This window comes from Myotis lucifugus, unplaced genomic scaffold (genome assembly GCF_000147115.1).
Source record: "Myotis lucifugus unplaced genomic scaffold, Myoluc2.0 scaffold_210, whole genome shotgun sequence".
Classification (NCBI taxonomy): domain Eukaryota; kingdom Metazoa; phylum Chordata; class Mammalia; order Chiroptera; family Vespertilionidae; genus Myotis; species Myotis lucifugus.
Window position 1 is genome coordinate 406,160 of NW_005871258.1, and position 20,991 is coordinate 427,150.

Consider the following 20,991-nt stretch of genomic DNA (forward strand, 5'->3'; position numbering starts at 1 on the left):
CTCTTGTAAATCAGGTTCTACCTGCTTTTGTGAACGGGGTTTTCTTTAGGGGGCAACTTGCTTACTGTGCCTGGGTGTTTAGTACGCACGGGGCCTGTGCAGCCACGGTGCCAGTGGCCATGCTTCGGCCACCGCAGGGTTTGAGTCTGAGCGTCGAATACTTCGCAATCGGTTTATTTATTTATTTATTTATTTATTTATCACTCTAATATTTATCACTCTAATATTTTATTGATTGATTTTTAGAGAGAGACATTGATTTGTTGTTCCACTTATTTATGCGAAACATTGATTTGCTGTTCCACTTGCTTATGCATTTATTGGTGATTCTTTTTTTTTTTTTTCAAATATATTTCACTGATTTTTCACAGAGAGGAAGGGAGAGAGACAGAGAGCCAGAAACATCGACGAGAGAGAAACACCGACCAGCTGCCTCCCGCACATCTCCCACTGGGGATGCGCCCGCAACCCCTGACCGGAATCGAACCCGGGACCCTTCAGTCCGCAGGCCGACGCTCCATCCACTGAGCCAAACCGGCTTCGGCTATTGGTGATTCTTGTATGTGCCCTGATTGGGGATTGAACCCACAACCTTCCTTGGTGTATAGGGGTGACGCTCTAGCCAACTGAGCTACCCAGCCAGGGCCATCCAATAAACTCCTCTTCGCTCTAAACATGAGGAAGACATAGCTTTTCCAACTCAGTTTTTATTACTGTTGATAAAGTCATTATTGTTAAAATAGTAAATTTCTAAAAGTTTAATTACTGTAGTACTTTTCCCTATATTTCAGATAGTTGATAAATAATAAATCCTAGTACACACACACACACACACACACACTCCAGAATCCCCTGGGTAGTGGGGTGCACCTGGGTGACATCACACCTGTTGGTGCTGGGCCACAGCTTAATCGACCCTTGTGCTCCTCAGGCTGATGGAGGCGATGTCTTTTCCCTAGTTTCAGCTCACCTGGCACATCTCCTCAGTCTGCTCCCGGCACCATCCTTAAAGGGCTCGTCCTGTGATGAGGATAGGATACGTTAGGCTTTTAACTAGCTCACTCCCAAATTCCCCTTCGTCTAAATGCTGCTGATCTGATGGGCTAATATTCCTTTTCATGAATAAATCCAAGCTTATGTAAGGGTGTGCATTAAAACTCCAAATACCGATGTGAGCAATTGACCCTACAACTAAGCAGGGCCTAATAAAGATTTGGCTTCCCTACACAGAGCTGAGGAGCCACAAAACAAACTGTTACCGACTAAAATGTCGATCAAAGCTCCCCTGTGTACTTTGGGAGGAGCCTAATGAGGCCCACATTAAACCACCAGTGGTGAGTGGTATTCTTGTTCAACATTTAAAAAATGTGTCCTCTGGAAAGTGAGAGCATGCGTATGTCTCAGTTTTCCCTGGAGGGACATCTCCGTGGCCCGGGGGGGAGGTGGGTAAAACAATGACAGGTGGGACTCACCTGGGGTTGGTCTTCAGTGTCAGCCACAGGTGCGTGCTGCCTGAGAACCACTCTGAGGGACCGTGTTCCCTGAAGTGAGGTCCGTTTCTCAGCCTAAGGCACAGCTGAGCTCAGAGACGTGTGCGCCCCTTTTGCATCTTGCTGTAAACCCAGTGTGTGAGGACATTGTCCAGCCGCCATTTCCCTGTCCACAGAGCTGAGCATCGTGCTGACAAACGAGTATCTGAACGACATATCATTAGAAAGACCGACTCCAGAAGGAAGCCACACTTATGACCAAGAGTGAGTTTTAATTTTGTGGGGACAGTTTTGTTCTGTTTTTGTTGTAAATTTTAAAATGTCACAGTGAAGTGTTCTCAGTTTTTCAGGTTTGTCTTCAGAAAACTGGCTAAAGACCCACGGCTTGGTTGCCAGGAAACTCACCATCATGGACGCCTTGTCGGCGACAGCCGTCCCGCACAGCCCCACCTACATTCCCATCCTGGGCAAGCACGTGACTTCCAAGGTCTTTGATGAGGTGAACTGATTGTCTGTGTCTCTGCTCGACATAGTTTTCATTTCGTGCTTAAATGAAAAGCCGTCCACTTGAATGTCTTGTACAGTTGTAACCAAAGTGCATTTTACCCACTGAAAAGGAGTTCTTTATAAAGGCGGTGAGAAGCATGTTTGCTGTCAGCTAAGAAGGAACTGGCCTTTGTTAGTTGGCAGTTCAGGGTTCTCTGCTTGTGAGAGACAAGGTTCTTCTGTTGCTCACCTTCTCTTCCTGAGTGCATCGTCAAAGTCTCCAAAGAAAAAAGAGAGAAAGAAGGAGGGAGGGGGGAGGGAGGGAGACAGAGAGACAGATGGATGGAGAGTTAGCTAGAACAAAAGAGCCCTAAGAGAGTGATGAGTGACGGTCATACATGTCCCAGAAAGAGAGAAAGAACTAAGAGCTTCCAATAAGAGGGTGTTCGGTAGGGTTACATGTGGAGGAAGCCAAATAAGTGTGAAGAGTTCCCACTGACTTGTGTGATGAGAAGGTCCTTGCCCTTAGCAAGAACAGACCCAGTGGAGCAGCCAGAGTGCACAGGGATGGGGAACACAAAAGACAAGAGAACATAAGGCTTGAATTCCAGAGCTTCAATGAAACAGCAACTAATGATTTAAATAGGAACATGTCAGGCCTTACAATCACTAAATGAAAAGAATATCCTTAAAACCTTATCTCACACTGAAATATTTACAGAGAAATGGAAGGGGTTTGGGATTAGCTTCAAAATAATCTGTATGGTGGGAACAGTGGGGGGAGGCGAGGAGTAGGTAAAGCAACATTGGCCATGAGTAGATAATTGTTATATTTGGATTATAAGACTATTGAATGGGCAGGGGGAGAGGGGGGCTCATTCTACTGTTCTGTCTTCTTTTTTACATATTTGAAATTTTCCATAATAAAAAGTTGAAAAAGAAATCAAAGGCAGGAAACTTCTTTTAAAAAGAGCTTTATCTAATTGTCCTTGCAATAGCTGAGATCTGGTGTATTTGGAAGAAGTGGGTGAATTGGGGAGGTTTTCTATTAGTCACATGTAAGGAATTATGCCCATGGGCTTCCACATCAGCCTGGTTGGCGTGACCAGTGGCTCTTGCTCCGGAGGTTGTGTGTGTGCTCACTTAGGCTGGGTTCCTGATGACTTTGCTTAAGGTGAGTGGTCCTGGCCCTGTCAGCTTGTGACGGGCAGATTCTATTTACACCCGCAGTGAACGCTACCTGATCAGTCGGATATCAGCTTATCACGTGAAGCTTTCTTCTAGCAACTTTGGTGACAGCTTCTCATGTGCTGTGGATTTATTTTATTAAATTATTGAGTTTTATTTGGAGTAGAGGATATTTAGTGAACTCCCCCTGGGAATAGAGTTTTCTTATGCTTATCTTGTCTCCTTTTAACCCTCGCAATAAGCTTTGATACGTCAAAAGTAAGTTTCTCTAAAAACAAACATGAAAGGGTAGGAAAACATGAGAATAAAATAAAAGAAAAAACCATGAAGGGCATATTTATGGATTGAATAAATAAAAATGTTATTTTGTATAAAACTATATAAATAAAATTAAGGCAGATCTCAGAAAAATATTGAATAAATAAAAATGTTATTTTGTATAAAACTATATAAATAAAAAGTTCTAGTTCTTGTGAGCTCTGGGAAGTGTAGATCAAAGATACAGTTTCATGTCAGAGAAATGCTCCGACGTGGCCTGGGAGCTCAGACCTGGGCATTTGCTCAGCCCGAGTCTGGGCCGGGGGAAAGGAGTTATGAAGGTGCAGAGGTGAGGAGCAGGGTCCTAGGCCAAGGGGAGCACACAGGGAAGTCTGAGGGTCAGAGAAAGGTCTCACTCCAGAGGAAGCTTAGTGTGGCTGCAGGAAGGTGCTAGAGCCGGGACGGAAGGTCTTGACTGAGTTAAGGACGCTGAATGTCATTCTGAGGGGATCTGAAGGCTCTTTACAGAGGGGAGAAAAGATCAAGTTTGGGCTCTGACTGCTATCTGGACAAGAGTTGGAGGGGTCCGAGGCCGGGAAGGTGAGGGGCAGTGAGGAGGCAAGGTCAAGGTGGCTGTGACCCAGGTGGTAACACTGGGGACAGGACCAAACCACATGGAGCTGAGAGAGAGAAATGCCAAGAGTGAAATTTAAGAAGGAAAAGTTGGGAGGAAGAGTAGTGAAGGCCCTGGTCCTCAGGGGAACATTCGAGTCTTCTGACGCTAGAAAGCAAAGCCACGGAGAGAGGACAAGCTCCTCAAGTGCATCCTCCAGGGGACTTGGCTTGTGCTCTTTGTGGCACTGTACGTCCTCATCACAAACCCGGGGCCGGTAACACACTGCCCAGCGTGCTTCCTGTCCTTCATTATTGATAGTAAGAGCCAGAATCATGATGATGATGGAAATGTACTGTAATGAGTTCCAAGTTCACCCTTAACGCACACTTACATCTCCTATTCCTTAATATTTCCTCTGATGTTAAGAGACCCTGGCTGTCAATGGGAAAACAGGAAGACTATAATCTAAAATTATTCCCACTTAGTGGGATGTATAGCTTTTTGAGACTTGGACATAACATTTTATGAAAAAGTAGACAAAAACTAGAATGGGGCTGAAAAGAGAACATGAATCCTAACCCACTGCATTGAGAATTTTAATTGACTCTTACCCCTGTGCTCTGTGCACGGCCACATCCATCTGGGTGGAACTGTAAAGCAATGCTGGGCTTTGTCCCCCACTCTTGGTTTCATTCATGACTTATGTGTGGGCTCCTTCTTCTTCTGGAACACAGTGCTGTTTTGGTTTTCAGTGTTTCCTGGACCAGCATCAAATCTGTCACCTTGGAGATAAAATATTGAGCAGACAGGTTGCCCTAGCAACTCTCCATTTCAAAATGCTAACTGGCAGTTTAAGTTTCCAATGGACCAGATAATTTTATCTTACCTCTTTCAAAAAGAATCATTCATTGTCAAGCCATATACAGAATAAAACTGTTTTAGTTATTTGTTGAATCTAGAATTTGAAGCTCTTTATTGCCAATTGCTTTGAAAATAATAAAACCAAAATAATTTGGAAACATTAGTCTGCATCATTGGAAAGTCTAAATCTTCATCGTCATCATCATAATGTCTTTAACAGCAGCCCATCAAGCCTTCTTGCTTTGCCCTAGTCTGGGTCCAGCAGAGAGCTTTGTGGTCAGAGAGCCCTGGCTGGCACCCCAGCTCATTTACTCTTGGTGGCCATGGCAGGTCTCTGATCTAGTATTAGAGGAGTCCTCACACTAGGTTCTGAGTGAAACACTTGATATCATCAAAGTAGTTCATTTAAAACTCAGAGAGCAGCCTAGCGAGGTGGCCAGTCCTCACAACATGTAGCTGATGAAGAATGTTAGGAGCAAAGAGGTTGGGGATATGCTGTGACAGACCTGGCATTCTGTTATTCAAATATAGTAGCATTCAACAGAACTTTCTATTGATAGAAAAGCTTCTTTAATTACAAATTCAAAAGCACAGTTATTGCAAAAGCTATATATATATTCATTGTGTAAAAAATTAGAAAATATAAATGAAAAAGAACCAATAATTAAAATTCCCTGCAGGTGAATCATTGGTGTAAATCCTTTTCACTGTGTGTAAATCCTTTGTTTTTTGTTTTTGTTTTACCAAAATGAAGTCAAACTAAATATACTGTTTTGTACCCTCATTTTTACTCGTCTATTGTGAACGTTGTTCCAGGCCAACAAATGTGTATCTCCTATACCATTTTATTCATTTATTTTTACATTAAAATTAAAATAGAAAACCCCAACCTTTTATATTCTAAAAGCTTAGATTAAAAAGTGTAAGATGTGCCTGGTCAAGTGGCTAGTTGGTTGGAGCACCATGCCGTATAGCAAAAGGTTTTGAGTTCGATCCCTGGTCAGGATGAAGTGTATGGGAGACAACCAATCGATCCACGTTTCTTTCTCACATCCATGTTTCTCTCTCTCTCTCTCTCTCTCTCTCTCTCTCTCTCTCTCTCTCCTCATATTCCTCTCTCTAAGAATAATTAAACATATCTTTTGGTAAAGATAAGAAAAAGTAAGATGTCATCTATACTGTAATCTACAGTGAAGTAAATAGCATATTTTCAGGGGTTTTTGAATGGTCTTATTGGCTTTGCCAGTTAATTTTGTGGCCCTGCCTTCATTCTGCTCTTTGGAGGCTGGAGGTATTGCAGTTCAAAAGCACACACCTAGGCTTCAGCACTCGACAGTTTGTGCAACCGAAATTTTATTTGTACGCAGAGTTACCCACCCAGGATATGCACAGCTCTTGCATTTTCATTGCACATATCCAGTCAGACCTTTCTTGGCCAAGCTGGCAGCAAGGTGTGGATACTTATTGGAAGAGCTGATTTTATTGAAAAAAAAAAAAGTAGTTGGTGAATTCAGTCAGGGTTGAACAATAAATATTTAAATATCAGTTTCATGCTATTTTCTCATTTCAAAAGGGGGATTATGGGATTGCTTATAAACACAGGATGTTGTCAGGTAAAATTCTGTCTGCAGTACTTTAGCAACTAATAGCTGTGTGCACAGTTCTGCATTCTGCTTTTTGTTGTTGTTGTTAATCCTCACCCAAGGATATTTTTCCACTGATTTTTAGGCAGAGTGAAAGGAGGGAGGGAAGGAGAGGAAGAGAGAGAGAGAGAGAGAGAGAGAGAGAGAGAGAGAGAGAGAGGCACATCGATTGATTACCTTCCCTACTCACCCCAACCAAGGCCAGGGATTGAACCTGCAACCCAGGTACATGCCCTTGACTGGCAATTGTACCCACAACCCTTCAGTGTGCGGGCCAATTGTATAACCACTGAGCAACACCAGCCAGGGCTGTATTCTGCTTTCTTTATTTAGCATATGTTATGAATGTATTTCCTTGTAATGACCATTTTTGGGTGATTTTAATGGTTGCACTAATATTTAATAATATGAGTTACTACAATTTATTTAACTATTACCCGAATTATTGGGCAGTTTACTTGGAATTTTAAGAATGCCTCTTTTCCTATATCTCTGCTGTCATGTAGAACACTAACATTTAAGAACTTTGCCAATTGCTATATGAAATGGTATTTCATGTTATTTTCTATTCTTTTATTGTTCAAGAATAGTTTTCTTATGTAAGCTAAATACCTTTCTTAAAACCTTGCTCACCTATACTTAGCAAACACCTCTTTAAAAATAGCAAACTTACACTCATCTCTTACCTCAGTTACCAAGGCTTCAAATTTGGTGGGATCCAAACTTAATTATGTTTTACAATATAGATGAACTTTAAAATTTTTGAGCCTTGGCCATTCTTTTAATTGATACATAATTTTAGTCTTTCATATGTTCAACAAATGGTTAGTACTAGAAACTAGCATGTTTACAAGGAATAAAGAAGGACAGAGTTTAGTGGAGAGGCAGGCCCTGTAACAGGATCTGCATGTATGAATATATTGATACAGGGCTTGGGTGAGGAAATAGGCAGAGTGCCTAGCGCTTGGCAGAGAGTAAAGAATAAACTATTATCATTATTGATAAAGCTATTCTCAAGTACCGTGGCTCCTTTAGGGTATCTCTGGTCCAACAGTGGGAAAAGTTCTAACAGAATCAGCCCAGATCGGCTATCCATGAGTTCTAGAAATTTCTTCCGCCTTTATGGTCAATGTCTGTCTCCCTCCTTCACTTCCTCCCTCTAGTTAAAATCTCCTCAGACGAGGTGTGATTATTAATATCCATGTGGTGAGGTTTATAGATTAACCTCAGAGAATTGAGTAGGCTATACCTTGAGGCTCCCTTTTGTTATCAGATATTGTCTAGAAGGGTCTCTCATCAGTTGGTTATATTTATTTGCATTAGAAGAGGTGAGAAGTGCACCATTTCAAAGGAGGTGTGGGCAGGGTTTATTCCCTCCCAAGCAGAGCTGCCAGGCTCTTCACTGACCGCCTCCCCTCCCCGTGGCTTCCTGGCAGCAGCTGGCGGCCACCAGCTGACCTCCCAGCCCCTGTGACCTCATAGTCACAGTAAATTTGACATCATAAAGAGAATATCCCATGGGACCTTCACGTGACCACCATGTTGTGAAAACTAAGACCACAGATTGAAGGTGTGGAGTATGACTTTGTCTTTCCTTCAGTCTGCATGTGCACAAGCCAGATCCGCACAACCCTGAGCTGTTTCCACACCGAAGCACACTATGGCCATGCCCGGCATGCGGTCCAAGTCCACAAAAGAGGGAAGTAGCACCTGACCTGCCGGCTTTCTTCAGCGTGTGAGGGGAGGGGCCACGCTGATCATGGTGAATGGGATGGTGTTGCTACGCATTTTGTGGTGATTTGTGACTAAGCCATATCAGTTGGCAAACTTGGAGGGCTAGTCAGAGACTTGTAATGGTTTTTTATCCCCAGAGGTGATAGAAATGTAAGGGTCTTTTGTTGGGAATGTCTCCCGCCTCCACCACCCCCCCCCCCGCCCCCCTGGGGAATTTATGTGATATGTAGCTCTATTTTGAAAGATTTTTTTTCTCTAAGTTTCATTTAGTTCCCAAAGGCCAGTCGACCCACTGTTCTGGCTCCTGCCTTTGACAGAGATTGTTAGAAGCCACACGCTGAATTCATGTGTCTGACAAGTAGCGAGGCTTGACTATGCGGCCTCTTAACTTTATGATTTTCTCATCAGTTTTCTGAATTTTTGCCTATTTTCTTGTTGGTTTTGGTCTTGATGTTTTAACAAGATTAATATATTTAGTTTTCAATTTCAATACTGTTTTTTCCAAGAGAGATTTCTTTTATTATTTAAAATATTGTTGTTTTTCCCATTCATTTGTTCTTATGGTACTCTGTATGTTTTTGTACTTTTATATGACTTTTACATTTTTGAACAATCTAATAATTCATTTAAATCATAATTAATATAAAGTCATTGTTAGATGGCTCATAAGTTAGTTTCTTTAGTGAATTGACATTCTGATGACTTGCTCAGCTATCAGTTGTGGGGTGTGTGTGTGTGTGTGTGTGCATTTTGGAATTAGTATGCTGGCTCATTTTAACAAGCGTTTTTAATCTGTTTTTTACTCTTTCTCCTCCTGTTTTGCACTTGCCTCAGTCCATCCCTTGAGCCTCCTCATTGGCGTTCAGCCCTCTAGCTCCATGGTGACACTGGAATATAGAACCAGAGGCGGGGTTAGAGATTCAGTGCCCTCTCTCCTAGCCTGGCCTTCTTTCCGGGGGTGGGGGATCCTGAGACCAGGGCTGGCTTCAGGCACTGAGCCCGCTGAGGCCCTGTCCTTCACGGAGCACTCACCCTCCACCCGCTGGCTGTGCGGGAGCCCACTGCCCCGCCTCTCTAGGGGGAGCCAGCAAGCCCGCAGCTTCAGCCCTGCTCATCTGCTCACAGCTCTGTCCAACTTCATCTCTAGAAAAATGTCCACCCTGCCTTCTCCTTTCTATGTATTTTATTTTAAATGATAACAACAACAATATGATTTTTGTGTAATTTTGGAGGCAAGGGGCGGGGGGGACATAAAAGCATGATCTATGTTGTCTTGATTGATTGAAAGTAAAAATTGCTCTTTACAAACAATTCCCCACATTTCCAAGACGCCTATATGCTCCTTGTGGTTGGAAGCAGATACAATTTGGAAACAATATTGCTTAATATTCTCCTGTTAGTTTCTTTTTCTTTTTTGTTTAAATATTAAGATATGGAATATGCCTTTTTGTGAACATATGTTTATCGATCAATAAATATTTGTTGCGGGCACACCATGTGCCAGGCACTGTGCGAGGTGATAGGAATACAGTCGTGACTAATCCCAGCCCCTGCTCTGGGGGAGCTTACACTCCGGGAAGAGCTGAGTGTGTCATGTGCAGGTACGGAGGTGCAGGCGGAGGCATCCAGCCCGGAAGGCAGCGGCAGGTGCAGACAGCCCAGAGCGGAGCCTGGGGCTCTGGGCTCTCGCAGAACGCAGTTCCATCTGACATGTATGAGAACCTCTTATACCCTGGCTGGTTTGGCTCAGTGGATAGAGCATCAGCCTGTGGACTGAAGGGTCTCAGGTTCGATTCTGGTCAGGGCACATGCCCGGGTTGAGGGCTCGATCCCCAGTGTGGGGTGTGCAGGAGGCAGCCAATCAATGATTCTCTCTCATCATTGATGTTTCTCTCTCTCCCTCTCCCTTCCTCTCTGAAATCAATAAAAAAAAGAACCTCTTATAAACCGATAAGGAAAGTGGTCAAAAGATGTTAACTATCATCAGATATTCTAAAAAGAAAATTAAATTAAATATATGAAAAAGTTGTATAACCCGAATAGTAATTTACCCTTAGCAACAATGAGATCCTGTTTCTTACGGTGCATTGATGGACAGAGTTCATGAAGCCAACACTGGTTCTGATGACAGTTCCCCAAACAGTTTTGTCTTCTTTTTATGTGGCGGTGATTTTATAAAGATATGGTTTTTGGAAGAAAAGAGGTTAGCAACGATATCTCTGATTTTTTTCTTAACGACTTTCTATATGTTATAATTTGCTACAATTATATTGACCTTAGAGTCAGGAAAACATGCTGTGTAGCAGGTGGCGCCACCTTTGAAAGAACATGTCAGCCTCTCCAATGACGCTTTCCTGTGCATTGCTGTGTAGGTGTTCCCTCTGGCACACGTGTGCAATGACACAAACAAGATGACATTAATTAACCCCCAAGGAGTCAAGCTCAACGTCTACAAGCAAAAGGTGGAGCAGGCAATTAAGTCCTACGAAAAGTGAGTGTTCCTCCGCTCCCAAGCAGGGCCCTGGGATTTGTTTGTTTTGGCTTGTTTTCTCCTGTTTTAGCTTAGATTTCTCATCTGGAGCAGCTGTTTAAAACTCGCCTGCAAGGAATAGCCAATTCAGCAGGAGCCGCAGCCAACACAGACACCCCCCTGTGCGGCACTGCGTTAAATACCTCACCCCAACATGCCAACAGTTTCAAACCCTCTTCCCTTTCCCAAGGGAGGGGGACATAAAAGCATGAGCTATATTGTCTTGATTGATTGAAAGTAAAAATTACGTTTTACAAACAATTCCCCACATTTCCAAGACGCCTATACGCCCCTTGTGGTTTGAAGCAGATACAATTTTGAAACGACAGTATTCTCCTGTTAGACTTTCTTTTTCTTTTTTGTTTAAGTATTAAGATATGCAATATGCCTTTTTGCGAACATATATTTATGCCTCTTCCGCCCAGTGGTCCTCTCCCTCCTCCTCAGTGAGGCCTCGCCAGTGACTCCATCCCTGCTCAGGCCCGGCGCTCCCGGCGGCAGGGCCCGGACAAACTGCCTTCCCCTGGGCCTCTTCCTCCTAACGGATGTCACTCTATATATTTGACTATTGGAATTTTTTAATTTGATCTAATTCAAGTTAAGTCATTAAAATTCTTCAAATTCAGCTATTCAAAATGTAATATGATATTATTCCTATTATTTAATTTCCTTGAATCATTCCAATACCTGCCTTCTCCGAGTGCCTGCTCTGGGAGAGCCTGGGGCGGCCGAGGGTGGGGAGGGAGGCAGGCGATTCCGGGGTTCACTCGCGGCTCGGACATGGACGTGGCGAGTCCTGACAGCGGCTCCCCTCTCATCCCCTGTATCTGCTGACCCTGAAGAACCGTAAGTAGATGAGTTTCATTGTTATGCAGCCCTGATTCCTCTGAGAACCAAAGTGCGGTCAGTGACTCGCCCGTTCCTCCCTTCCCGTGAGTGAGTCTGGAAAGCCTTCTAGTACCTTTAGAGAAACAGTATATACACTGTTATTATTAGTAATGACATGAATTTTAATGACTAATTTTAATGTTGACTACATTTGTATTAGTGTTATTAATTTGATGTTTATATTAAATGAATTGTTTATTTAACATTATTGTTTAATAATATTAATTTTTTCCAACTTTTAAATGTATTTTTTATTGGTGATAGTATTACAGATCTCTCCCATTTTTCCCCTTCCCCCTCTCCTGCCAACCCCTACCCAGTCCCCAGGCCTTCACTACCCTATGCCCGTGTCCATGGTCTGTGCGTAAAAGTATATAAGTCCTTTGGTTTATCTCTTCTCATCCCCCCCTCCCCACATCGAGGTAGGTCAGTCTGTTCCATGCCTCCATGCTTCGGGTCTTATTTTGTTGGTCAATTCATTGTGTTCATTAGATTCCACAAATAAGTGAGATTATGTGATACTTGTCTTTCTCCATTTGGTTTATTTCACTTAACATAATAGTCTCCAGGTCTATCCATGCTGTCCCCAAGGGTAAGAGATCCCTCTTTTCTGCCGTTGCACAGTATTCCATAGTGTAAATGTCCCACAGCTTTTTTATCCTTTACTATTATACAGAATATGACATCACTGTTACACAGGATAAACTTCCTGATTGTTTGCATTCAATAGTATTTAAGAATTTTGTTGGTATGAGTGTCAATACCCTTTTCTACCTTGCTCCACCTTCCTACAGACATGCCTAATATGCAAAGTAATGAGACAGTTACTCCCACCCCATCCGCAATATAATATTTCTAAGGTGTTTCCCACTGCAGGTAAGCCAGACGTCACCTGTACGGTTGGGGATAAGCAGGCACATGGGAGGCTCACAGCCCTTCGGCCAATATGGTGGCACAAACTAGCTGTTCTGGTCACACTGAGTGCCTGTGTGCGGGAGCACTTCTGTTGCAGTATTTTAAGAATGGAAGCAGCAATGTTGGCTTTGTATCTGAGTACTGGCTCTGCATGGAGATTGCCAGGACCAGCTAGATTCTGGGGTGATTATTCTGCCGTTTTTTTTGTGTTTTTTTTTTTGAGTCTAAGGTCAAGGTTGCAGCCCTCAGATCATGGGAGAAGCGCCAGTTGTAAGCTGGCCCGGGGACCATGTTAGTAACCTCTACTTACTGATCGGCTGCCGCCTAGACTTCTGAAATGTCGTTAGGACAGGTTACTTTGCAAATGAGCCACTCTTGTTATAAGTGGTTTGTGGAGCAGAGAGATGGAAAGTGAGTGAAAGTCACTCCCCAGGCGGATTTCACTCTTCCCATCCAACGGAAGAGGAAAACTGCGCAGTAGCATCCCTGAGTCCAGCGCAGAGATGCCCTGTGTCCAGTGCCCTCGGGCATCCCATGGGGACCACCCGCATCCCATAGGGACCACCTGCATCCCATAGGGACCACCCGCATCCCATAGGGACCACCCGCATCCCATAGGGACCACCCGAATCCCATGGGGACCACCCGCATCCCATAGGGACCACCCGAATCCCATGGGGACCACCCGCATCCCATAGGGACCACCCGCATCCCATAGGGACCACCTGCATCCCATAGGGACCACCCGCATCCCATAGGGACCACCCGAATCCCATAGGGACCACCCGAATCCCATGGGGACCACCCGCATCCCATGGGGACCACCCGCATCCCACATGCGAAGGGACTTTCCAGGGTCTCCGTCCCCTCCCGTCCGTGGAGCGGGGATCCACACTCTCAGTTGTCCTCAGCTCACACCCACCCACTTTTCGGCCGTGTGCTTTACACTATTTAGTGAAGATGGACAATAGGGGAATAACAGAGGTGATGGAAATGTGCTCTTGGAAACAGTTTTTCTAAAGGATGGAATTAAAATTAGACGTGCTGAGTAATTGGACTCACAGTCACTAAACCAATGGTTTCTCAGCCTGCCAAGCGTGGTCACCCCTCTCCAGAGCCTGGAGGCCATGAGCCCGGGGTTATTCCTGGTCGCAGGCAGGCGTGGGCAAAAGTAAGAGCACGGGACCATGTGACAACCTTCTGAGTGAACGAAGCTACTGTAATAACACAGCCTGCATGTCCTTCTCCATTTCCAACAACTGTGACCTACTTTTGCCCACCCCTGGACATCCATCCCAGTTCTCTCAGCGCCAGGTGGGTGCTGTGATCCTTGTTTCATCGATAAGAAAATAGTTTCAAAGAGTCACATCACACAGGCCCACACAGCAGCCAGTGGAGACCTGAGATTTGAACCGGAACCCGTGTAGCTCTGAGCCCTGGTCCACACGCCCAGCCTCCCTAGTACATTGCCTCCGCTGTCAAGGTTTAGATTTAGGAGAATTTTTAAATAAGTTTTTTTTTTCTAGAAAAGTGTGCATGCACACACACACACACACACACACACACACCCAAAATGCATCCTATGAATCGTTTTTTTGTTGTCTAAAGTTTCACATATGTCTCTTTTTCTCTGATTGACACCCCCGCCCCCGCAACACAGCCATTCCCACCCCCAAGGGCAAGCCCCCACCGCCCCAGTGTCTGTGTCCATTGGTCATGCTAACATGCATGCATACAAGTCCTTTGGTTGACCTATGAATCATTTTGAAGTCTCAGAAGCCCTGATCATTGTTGCATAAACCACATGGTTAAAGAAACCCAATTTTCAAATAGACCCCAAAGAACCAACACCTTCAAGTGAGACAGGAGCACCGAGCTGGCTTACTTCCTACTCCCTGACTCTGTCGCTTCCCGAGGATCTACGCGTGTCAGACACGCGCGCCCCTGCTGAGTCCTCGCAGTAACACGGGGAGGGCACTGTCAGTGTCCCCGTTCCACAGAACAGCCTCTCCCCAAGTCCAGGACGAGAAGCTGCCTGACTCTGGCCTGTGCACCCCACGCCAGCGCGCTTTCTGTGCCAGGGGAGCAGGGCAGGATAAACCCCCAAGTTTGTTCTCAGAGCCCTGGTGGCTGATGCTGGGCCAGGGGTTAGAAGAACGCCTCGCGGAGAGTGACCGTGTTCTCCCCCCTCATTGACTGAAGCAGCTCTTTCACGGATGGCCGCTCACACCTGGGCCAGTGCTCTGCCCTGCACTGCAGGAGCCTGGTGGGTAGCGACGTAGGGTCAGCACAGGCCTGGCAGGAGCCCTGCAAGAAGCATCGCTGGTTAGTGATGAGAAGGAGCTCCGCCCACCTACAGAAACCATCAGGCTCCAACCTCCCCTTCTTCTTGGGTTGACAAGCACCTCTGCAGACTGCTCAGTGATGAGGTTTAGTCTCAGCATCGCCAACTAGCGGTGGGGGCGAGCAAGGCCCTCATCAGTCCGCCTCCCGGAGGCTTCGTTTGGAAAGTGAGGTCTCCAGTGTGACGCACTCCTGTGCTGGGTGACCCTGGCAACGTCCTTTGCTCAGAGAATCCAGGCAGAAGAAAGTCCAAAGAAGCAAATTAACGCCATACTTACATGTTTACTTTGGAAGAACAGCAGTGTGTCTTCATGCAGAGATCACGAGGCCCAGCTTGTTGCTGCCTCTGACAGAGCTGGGAGCTGCCCGCCTTTGCTACAGGGCTCCTGAGTGGCCTGGGGGAGGAGCTGCGCCAGTGGGGATGGAAGCTGGCCTGCGCTCTCCCTGCACTGCCCTTCAGAACCTGGGCTCAGCCTTTTGCTATGAAACGAGGTGTTGGTACTAATTGTTTTCAATTTTTTTTTTTAAACAGGCGCTTGAATAAAATTGTCTGGCGAGCATTATCTCAAGAGGAAAAAGAAAAGTAAGCCAGTTCCTCACTTTAAAAAAATTTTTTGTGTCATTTACATAACCTACAACTAACTTTTTTAAAGTGAACAATTCAATAGTATTTAAATTATTCAAAATGTTGTACAAACCACTGCCTCCCTCTAGTTTCAAAACTGTTCTATCGCCTCAGAAAAATTCCTTGTACCCATTAAGTAATCCTTCCCCTCCCCCTCTCTCCCTCTACCTCTAAACTTGCCTATTCTGGATATACCATATGAAAGAAATCATACATTGTGTGACTTTCTGTGTCTGGCTTCCTTTACTTCGTTAATGTAAAAACTTAACATTTTCAAGGTTCATCCAAGTTGTAGCATAGACAGTGCTATATTCCTGCTTATTGCAGAGTAGTGATCCATTGTGTGTATCTACCAGCTTGCTTACCCGCTGATGGGTTGTTTCCACTGTGAACAATGCTGCGATGTACATTCACGCAGAAGCCTCGGTGTGGACATGGGTTTGCATTTCTCTCGAGTGCGTAACGAAGAGTGGTTTGCTGGGTCACAGGCAATTCTATGTTTAACTTTTGAGGAACCACCAAATTGTTTGCCACAGCAACTGCACCATTTTACATCCCCACCAGCAAGATGTGCGGGTTCTTGTTCTTCCACAATCCTTGCTTACTTTCCTTCTTTTCTCTAAACTGAAGCCATCCCAATGGGTGTGAAGTGATATCTCACTATAGTTTCCATTTCCACTTCCTTAAGGTCCAGTAATGTTGAGCATCTTTCATATGGCCATATGCGCATCTTCAGCGAAATATCTATTCAAGTCCTTCAGCCATTTTTAAACTGAGTTGTTTGTCCTCTTGTTGTTGAGTTGGAAGAGTTCTGGATGTTCAGCCTTTATCAGGTCAATATTTTAACATTCCTGATCATTTCCCTTTTCTCCCCAGAAGTTTTTAATGTTTACGATATTGATCTATCTACTTTTTCTTATACTTGTGGTGTCAAACCTAAGAATTCAATCCATTGCCAAATATAAGGTCATGAACATTTACCCCTATAATCTCTTCTAATACTTCTCTGGCTTTAGCTCTTACACCGAGGTCACTGATCAATTCTGAGTGAATTTTTATTATATGGAGTGAGGTTGTCTCTATCTGAAATAGAGATAGTTTTACTTCTTTCCAATTTGTAGGCCTTATGTTTTCCTTCTTGTCTAGTTATCTGGATTCCACTCCCTGCACATGGTTGAATGAATGCCAGTGGTGAAGGGGGCGTCTTGTCTTGTTCCTGATCACAGGGGAATGCTTTCAATCTCTCACCACTGGGTGGGGTGTTGCGAGTTTTTCATAAATGCCCTTTATCATATAAGGAAGTTCCCTTCTACTCCTAGTTTGCTCATTGTGTTGTATCGCAAATCAGCGAGCTGGACAAGACACCTAATGAGCCAATTAGTTAGGAGTCATCTTTATTGCACGCAGGTTCAGAGCAGATAACCTCTGTCAAATTCTGAACCCCACATACAGGAAGTCTCCCATATTTATACTTTTCGAGCCTCTTTGTTTGCAGATACTACAAAGGGCTCTGTGTGAATTATTGTTACAGACAGTTGTAACCTTGAATGCACTTGGCATAAGAATATGGGAATTATCTATTACATTGGATGGCTAGCTTGCAAGGTCAGACAGTTAAGTTTATCTTCTTCTATTATTTGAACTAAAAACAAAGTCATTTTATAGAATAACAGACTGAGTTTACAGGACTAGGGACTATCTAACAATAGCAGGGAGTTTCAAACAGCAGTTTCATACAGGATGGAGGTTACTATGCTTCAATTGTTTTTATCATAAGGGGTATTTGTTGGATTTTGTCAAATGCTTTTCCTACATCTATTGAGATGATTGTGTGGGTTTTTCCCTTGTTCTGCTGATGGCTGTGGTGCATTAAATCAATTGATTTCCTCAGGTGAACCACCTCGCGTGCCTGGGTTGAATCCCACTTGGTCCTGGTGTACAGTGTTTGGTTTGGTGGCTGCCATTGTGTTGAGGCTATTTACCGCTCTATTCCTAAAGGCAATGGTCCTGTAGCTTTCTTTTCTCTAGTTCTTTGTCTGGTGTTGGCACTGAGATAATACTGCCGTTTTTAAGTGGTTCCTTTGATGGGGCCATCTTTCTCCATTTCTTTGTATGCCTTAGCACCTTCAGCTGAGTTTAGAGCGTTTGAAAGGAACAGACGCCTCTCCCAGTCACTATACACTGTCTTCTTATGGGGAAGACCTCGTGCAGTCATCCAGGCTGGAGATCCCAGGAACCTCTCAACTCTTTCCTGGGGGTGTGTCTTCTCCAGGCTTGTGTGCGTCCTTTCCCAGAGGGTTGCTTTTCAGGAGCCTTGGTGTCTGGGGTTGGTGCTGCAGGATCTCTGGAGCTGAGGCAGCCATGGACTTGACTTTGTTCTCAGCTGCCCCTAACCCGGCATCCAAGTGAACAGCCCATCCCGTCAGCACTGTGAGTCAGATAGACAGAAACCAGTCCCTCTGACAGACCCCATGCAGGTGGTCTGCAGGTGAACGGTGACGCTGAGATGAGCTCGGCAAGCAGGATTGAGTTTAGAGAAGCAAAGGGCTACCGCTCGCTCAGGCGAGAAGCAAAGCCTCCAAGGCTCTCATGGCTTTTATTGGGGAGTACAGCAAATAACAATGGAGTACAGCAAGTGACAATGGTAAACAGGCATGCCTATGAGATCATCTGAGCTAAGTTATATATTAAACTATTAATTTCCTATGTTATGCAAAGACCCTTTCCACCTGCAGCAGTGTACCCTCCCTGGCTTTCCATGCCCTCATGGACTATTCATCACCAAGGAAATTCTGCCTCGGAACAATAAATCTTGCATGCAAGACTTTGTTCTGACGTGGCCCGCTTGCAGGCCCCCGCCTTTTCTTGGCAGAACGTCCTCTTCTAGTTAACTTCATTCCACTTGACCAGCTACACACCAACAAGCCAGAATGTTGGGCGCATATTCCCCTTTCTCTTTCCCACCCAAGGAAGAAGTTTTTCTCTCAATTGTGTTGCCTTGTGCCTGGGGAGAGGTAGGGCCAGGCAACATGCAATAAACTTTCCTACGCACTTCAGTGGCTGCTCTTCTTGGGTTTGTGGCGTGCTGAAGCTCTGCGTGGTTTCTGGAATTCTCTCAAAGGCAATTTGGTTCGTATACTGGTTTCTTATTCCACCATCTTGCTGACGTCACTCCAAGTTAGATTTTTAATAGGAATTTTTGCTGTCATCGGGAGACAAGTTTGTTTGTGGATTGAGTCCTGTGGTTGTGCTGGGTTTGCACTCTTCCTCCAACACCCTGCGTCTAAGGAGGTGACGCTCAGCAGTCAGTGATGACAGTGATGCAGTGAGCTCTCTCCCCACCCACCCCCTCTCTCTCCTTCCGCCGAGTGTGATTCCCTGGTAGTGGGACTGGAAGTGGACTCAGGGACCTGGGCCATCCCACCACCTGTTCATCAGCTCCTAGAAAGTCCAGCTGCTGTTCCCTGTGCACCCAAACCATGAACCGGGATAGTTCAGGTCTGGTCAAAATCGCTAAAATGAGCAAGGAGAAGAGTTACTGCACTGAGGCCGACAATGGATTTGTTTAGTTTTTTCTTAGTTTTTTCCTCCTTTGTTCTCCAGAGTCACTGCTAAGGGACCGTTGTGTGAACTTTCTTTGAAGCAAATGTTAGGCCTAGGGAGGAAGAAATGGGTTCTAAATATGCCAAAAAGAAATGGTTGGGGAAAAGTCATGTGTATCAAACTTCTTTAAAATCAGATAATCAAATTAGATCATGAGGAAGAGTGCCTACCAGAATTTACAGAGAAGGTTACGTTTAACTTGTGCAAGCCTCCAAGAGGGTGTGGCTGTGATTCTGTTAACTGATACCCAACACCGGCTTTGACGGATGTTTCTCAGGAGAGGGTTTACTAAAAACCATCTTGCCGTATTTTTCCTGTTATGGTCATTTCCTTTATTTCCTTTGTTCTTTTGTTTCTTCTTCCCTTTTCTTCCTTAGGCTGGATGCAAACAAACCAATGCGATACTTGGAAAACAAGGCAGCTTTAAATGAGGCGTTGGAACGGCTGAATTGGCCCATTTCACTGAAAGAGCTGTCGATGCTGGAGAATGAAATCCTAGCTGGGAAGATGTACATCCAGCAGGCCATGGAGCTGCAGGAGGCCGCCATGAAGGAGGACACTGTGAGCAAGGCACCTGCAGAGGTGGGTACCGTGGAGGTGTCTGTGTTGCCTCCCTCCCTCCCGGCAGTCACTGCCACCCCTGTGCTGGCCTGCCTTCTCTCTCCCACCTACCACACTGACGGCTGAAAGACTTAGCGCCAACCCGGTGAGGGTCCAAGGACTTCTTTCAATAGGAATTAAATGCTATTTGATTTTACTGTGGCCTTATTTTTAAAACAATACCTCTTTTAGCTGCAAAATAAAACTAAGTAGAAGTATAATGTCATGATTAAAAGCCTGGATTTGCAATAAGTCAGAGCAAGGTCCAAATTCAGATCTGCCACTGATCCCAGTATGATCTTGGCCAATTACTCTGTCACTCTAAATTTTAGTTTTTGTTTGTTTATTTGTTTAATATTTTGTTTTTATTGTTGACACTGTTACAGATGCCCCTGTGCCCACCTCTATCCAGACCCTGCCCTCCCCTCCCTCTGACCCTCACCGCATTGCTGCCTGTGCCCATGAGCTGTGCATATATGTTCTTTGGCTATTCTCTTCACTTTTTTTCGTCCCATCCATCCCACCATCCTCTGACGTCTGTCAGTCTGTTCCATGTATCCATGCCTCTGGTTCTATTTTGTTCATCAGTTTATTTTGTTCATTAGATTCCACAAAAAAGTGAGATCATGTGGTATTTGTCTTTCTCTGACTGGCTTGTTTCGCTTAATATAATAATCTCCAGGTCCATCCAGGCTGTTGCAAAAATAAGAGTTCCTTCTTTTTTATTGACACATAGTATTTCCATTGTGTAAATGTGCCACAGCTTTTTAATCCACTCATCTACCAATGCAACATGGGCTGTTTCCAGATCTTGGCTATTGTAAACAACGCTGCTATAAACATAGGGGTGCATATATTCTTTTTGCCTGGTGTTTCAGGATTCTTAAGATATATTCCCATTAGTGGGATTTCAGGGTCAGGTGGTAGTTCCATTTTTAATTTTTTGAGGAAACTCCACACTGTTTCCCACAGTGGCTACACCAGTCTGCATTCCCACCAGCAGTGCACAAGGGTTCCCTTTTCTCCACATCCTCACCAGCACTTTTTTGTTGATTATTTTTCTTTGTTTTTATTTTTTAATAAAAAAATATTTACTGTTGAAAGTGTTACATATACCCCCTTTCCGCCCATTGACCCCTTCTAACCCATCCCCATCCCAAGCCTTCACCACCCTATTGTCTGTGTCCATGGGTTATGCATATATGCATACA

At 44.6% G+C, this 20,991-nt stretch overlaps 1 protein-coding gene across 1 annotated transcript in view; it reads left to right on the forward strand.

Moving 5' to 3' along the window:
* Positions 1-20,991, forward strand: part of VWA3B (von Willebrand factor A domain containing 3B) — a 133,026-nt gene that overhangs the window by 86,853 nt on the left and 25,182 nt on the right. Inside the window, exons 17-21 of the mRNA XM_023761469.1 lie at positions 1,646-1,754; positions 1,833-1,989; positions 10,649-10,767; positions 15,485-15,535; positions 19,558-19,762. Of these exons, the coding sequence (XP_023617237.1) occupies positions 1,646-1,754; positions 1,833-1,989; positions 10,649-10,767; positions 15,485-15,535; positions 19,558-19,762 (641 nt within the window). The remainder of the gene's footprint in view (positions 1-1,645; positions 1,755-1,832; positions 1,990-10,648; positions 10,768-15,484; positions 15,536-19,557; positions 19,763-20,991) is intronic.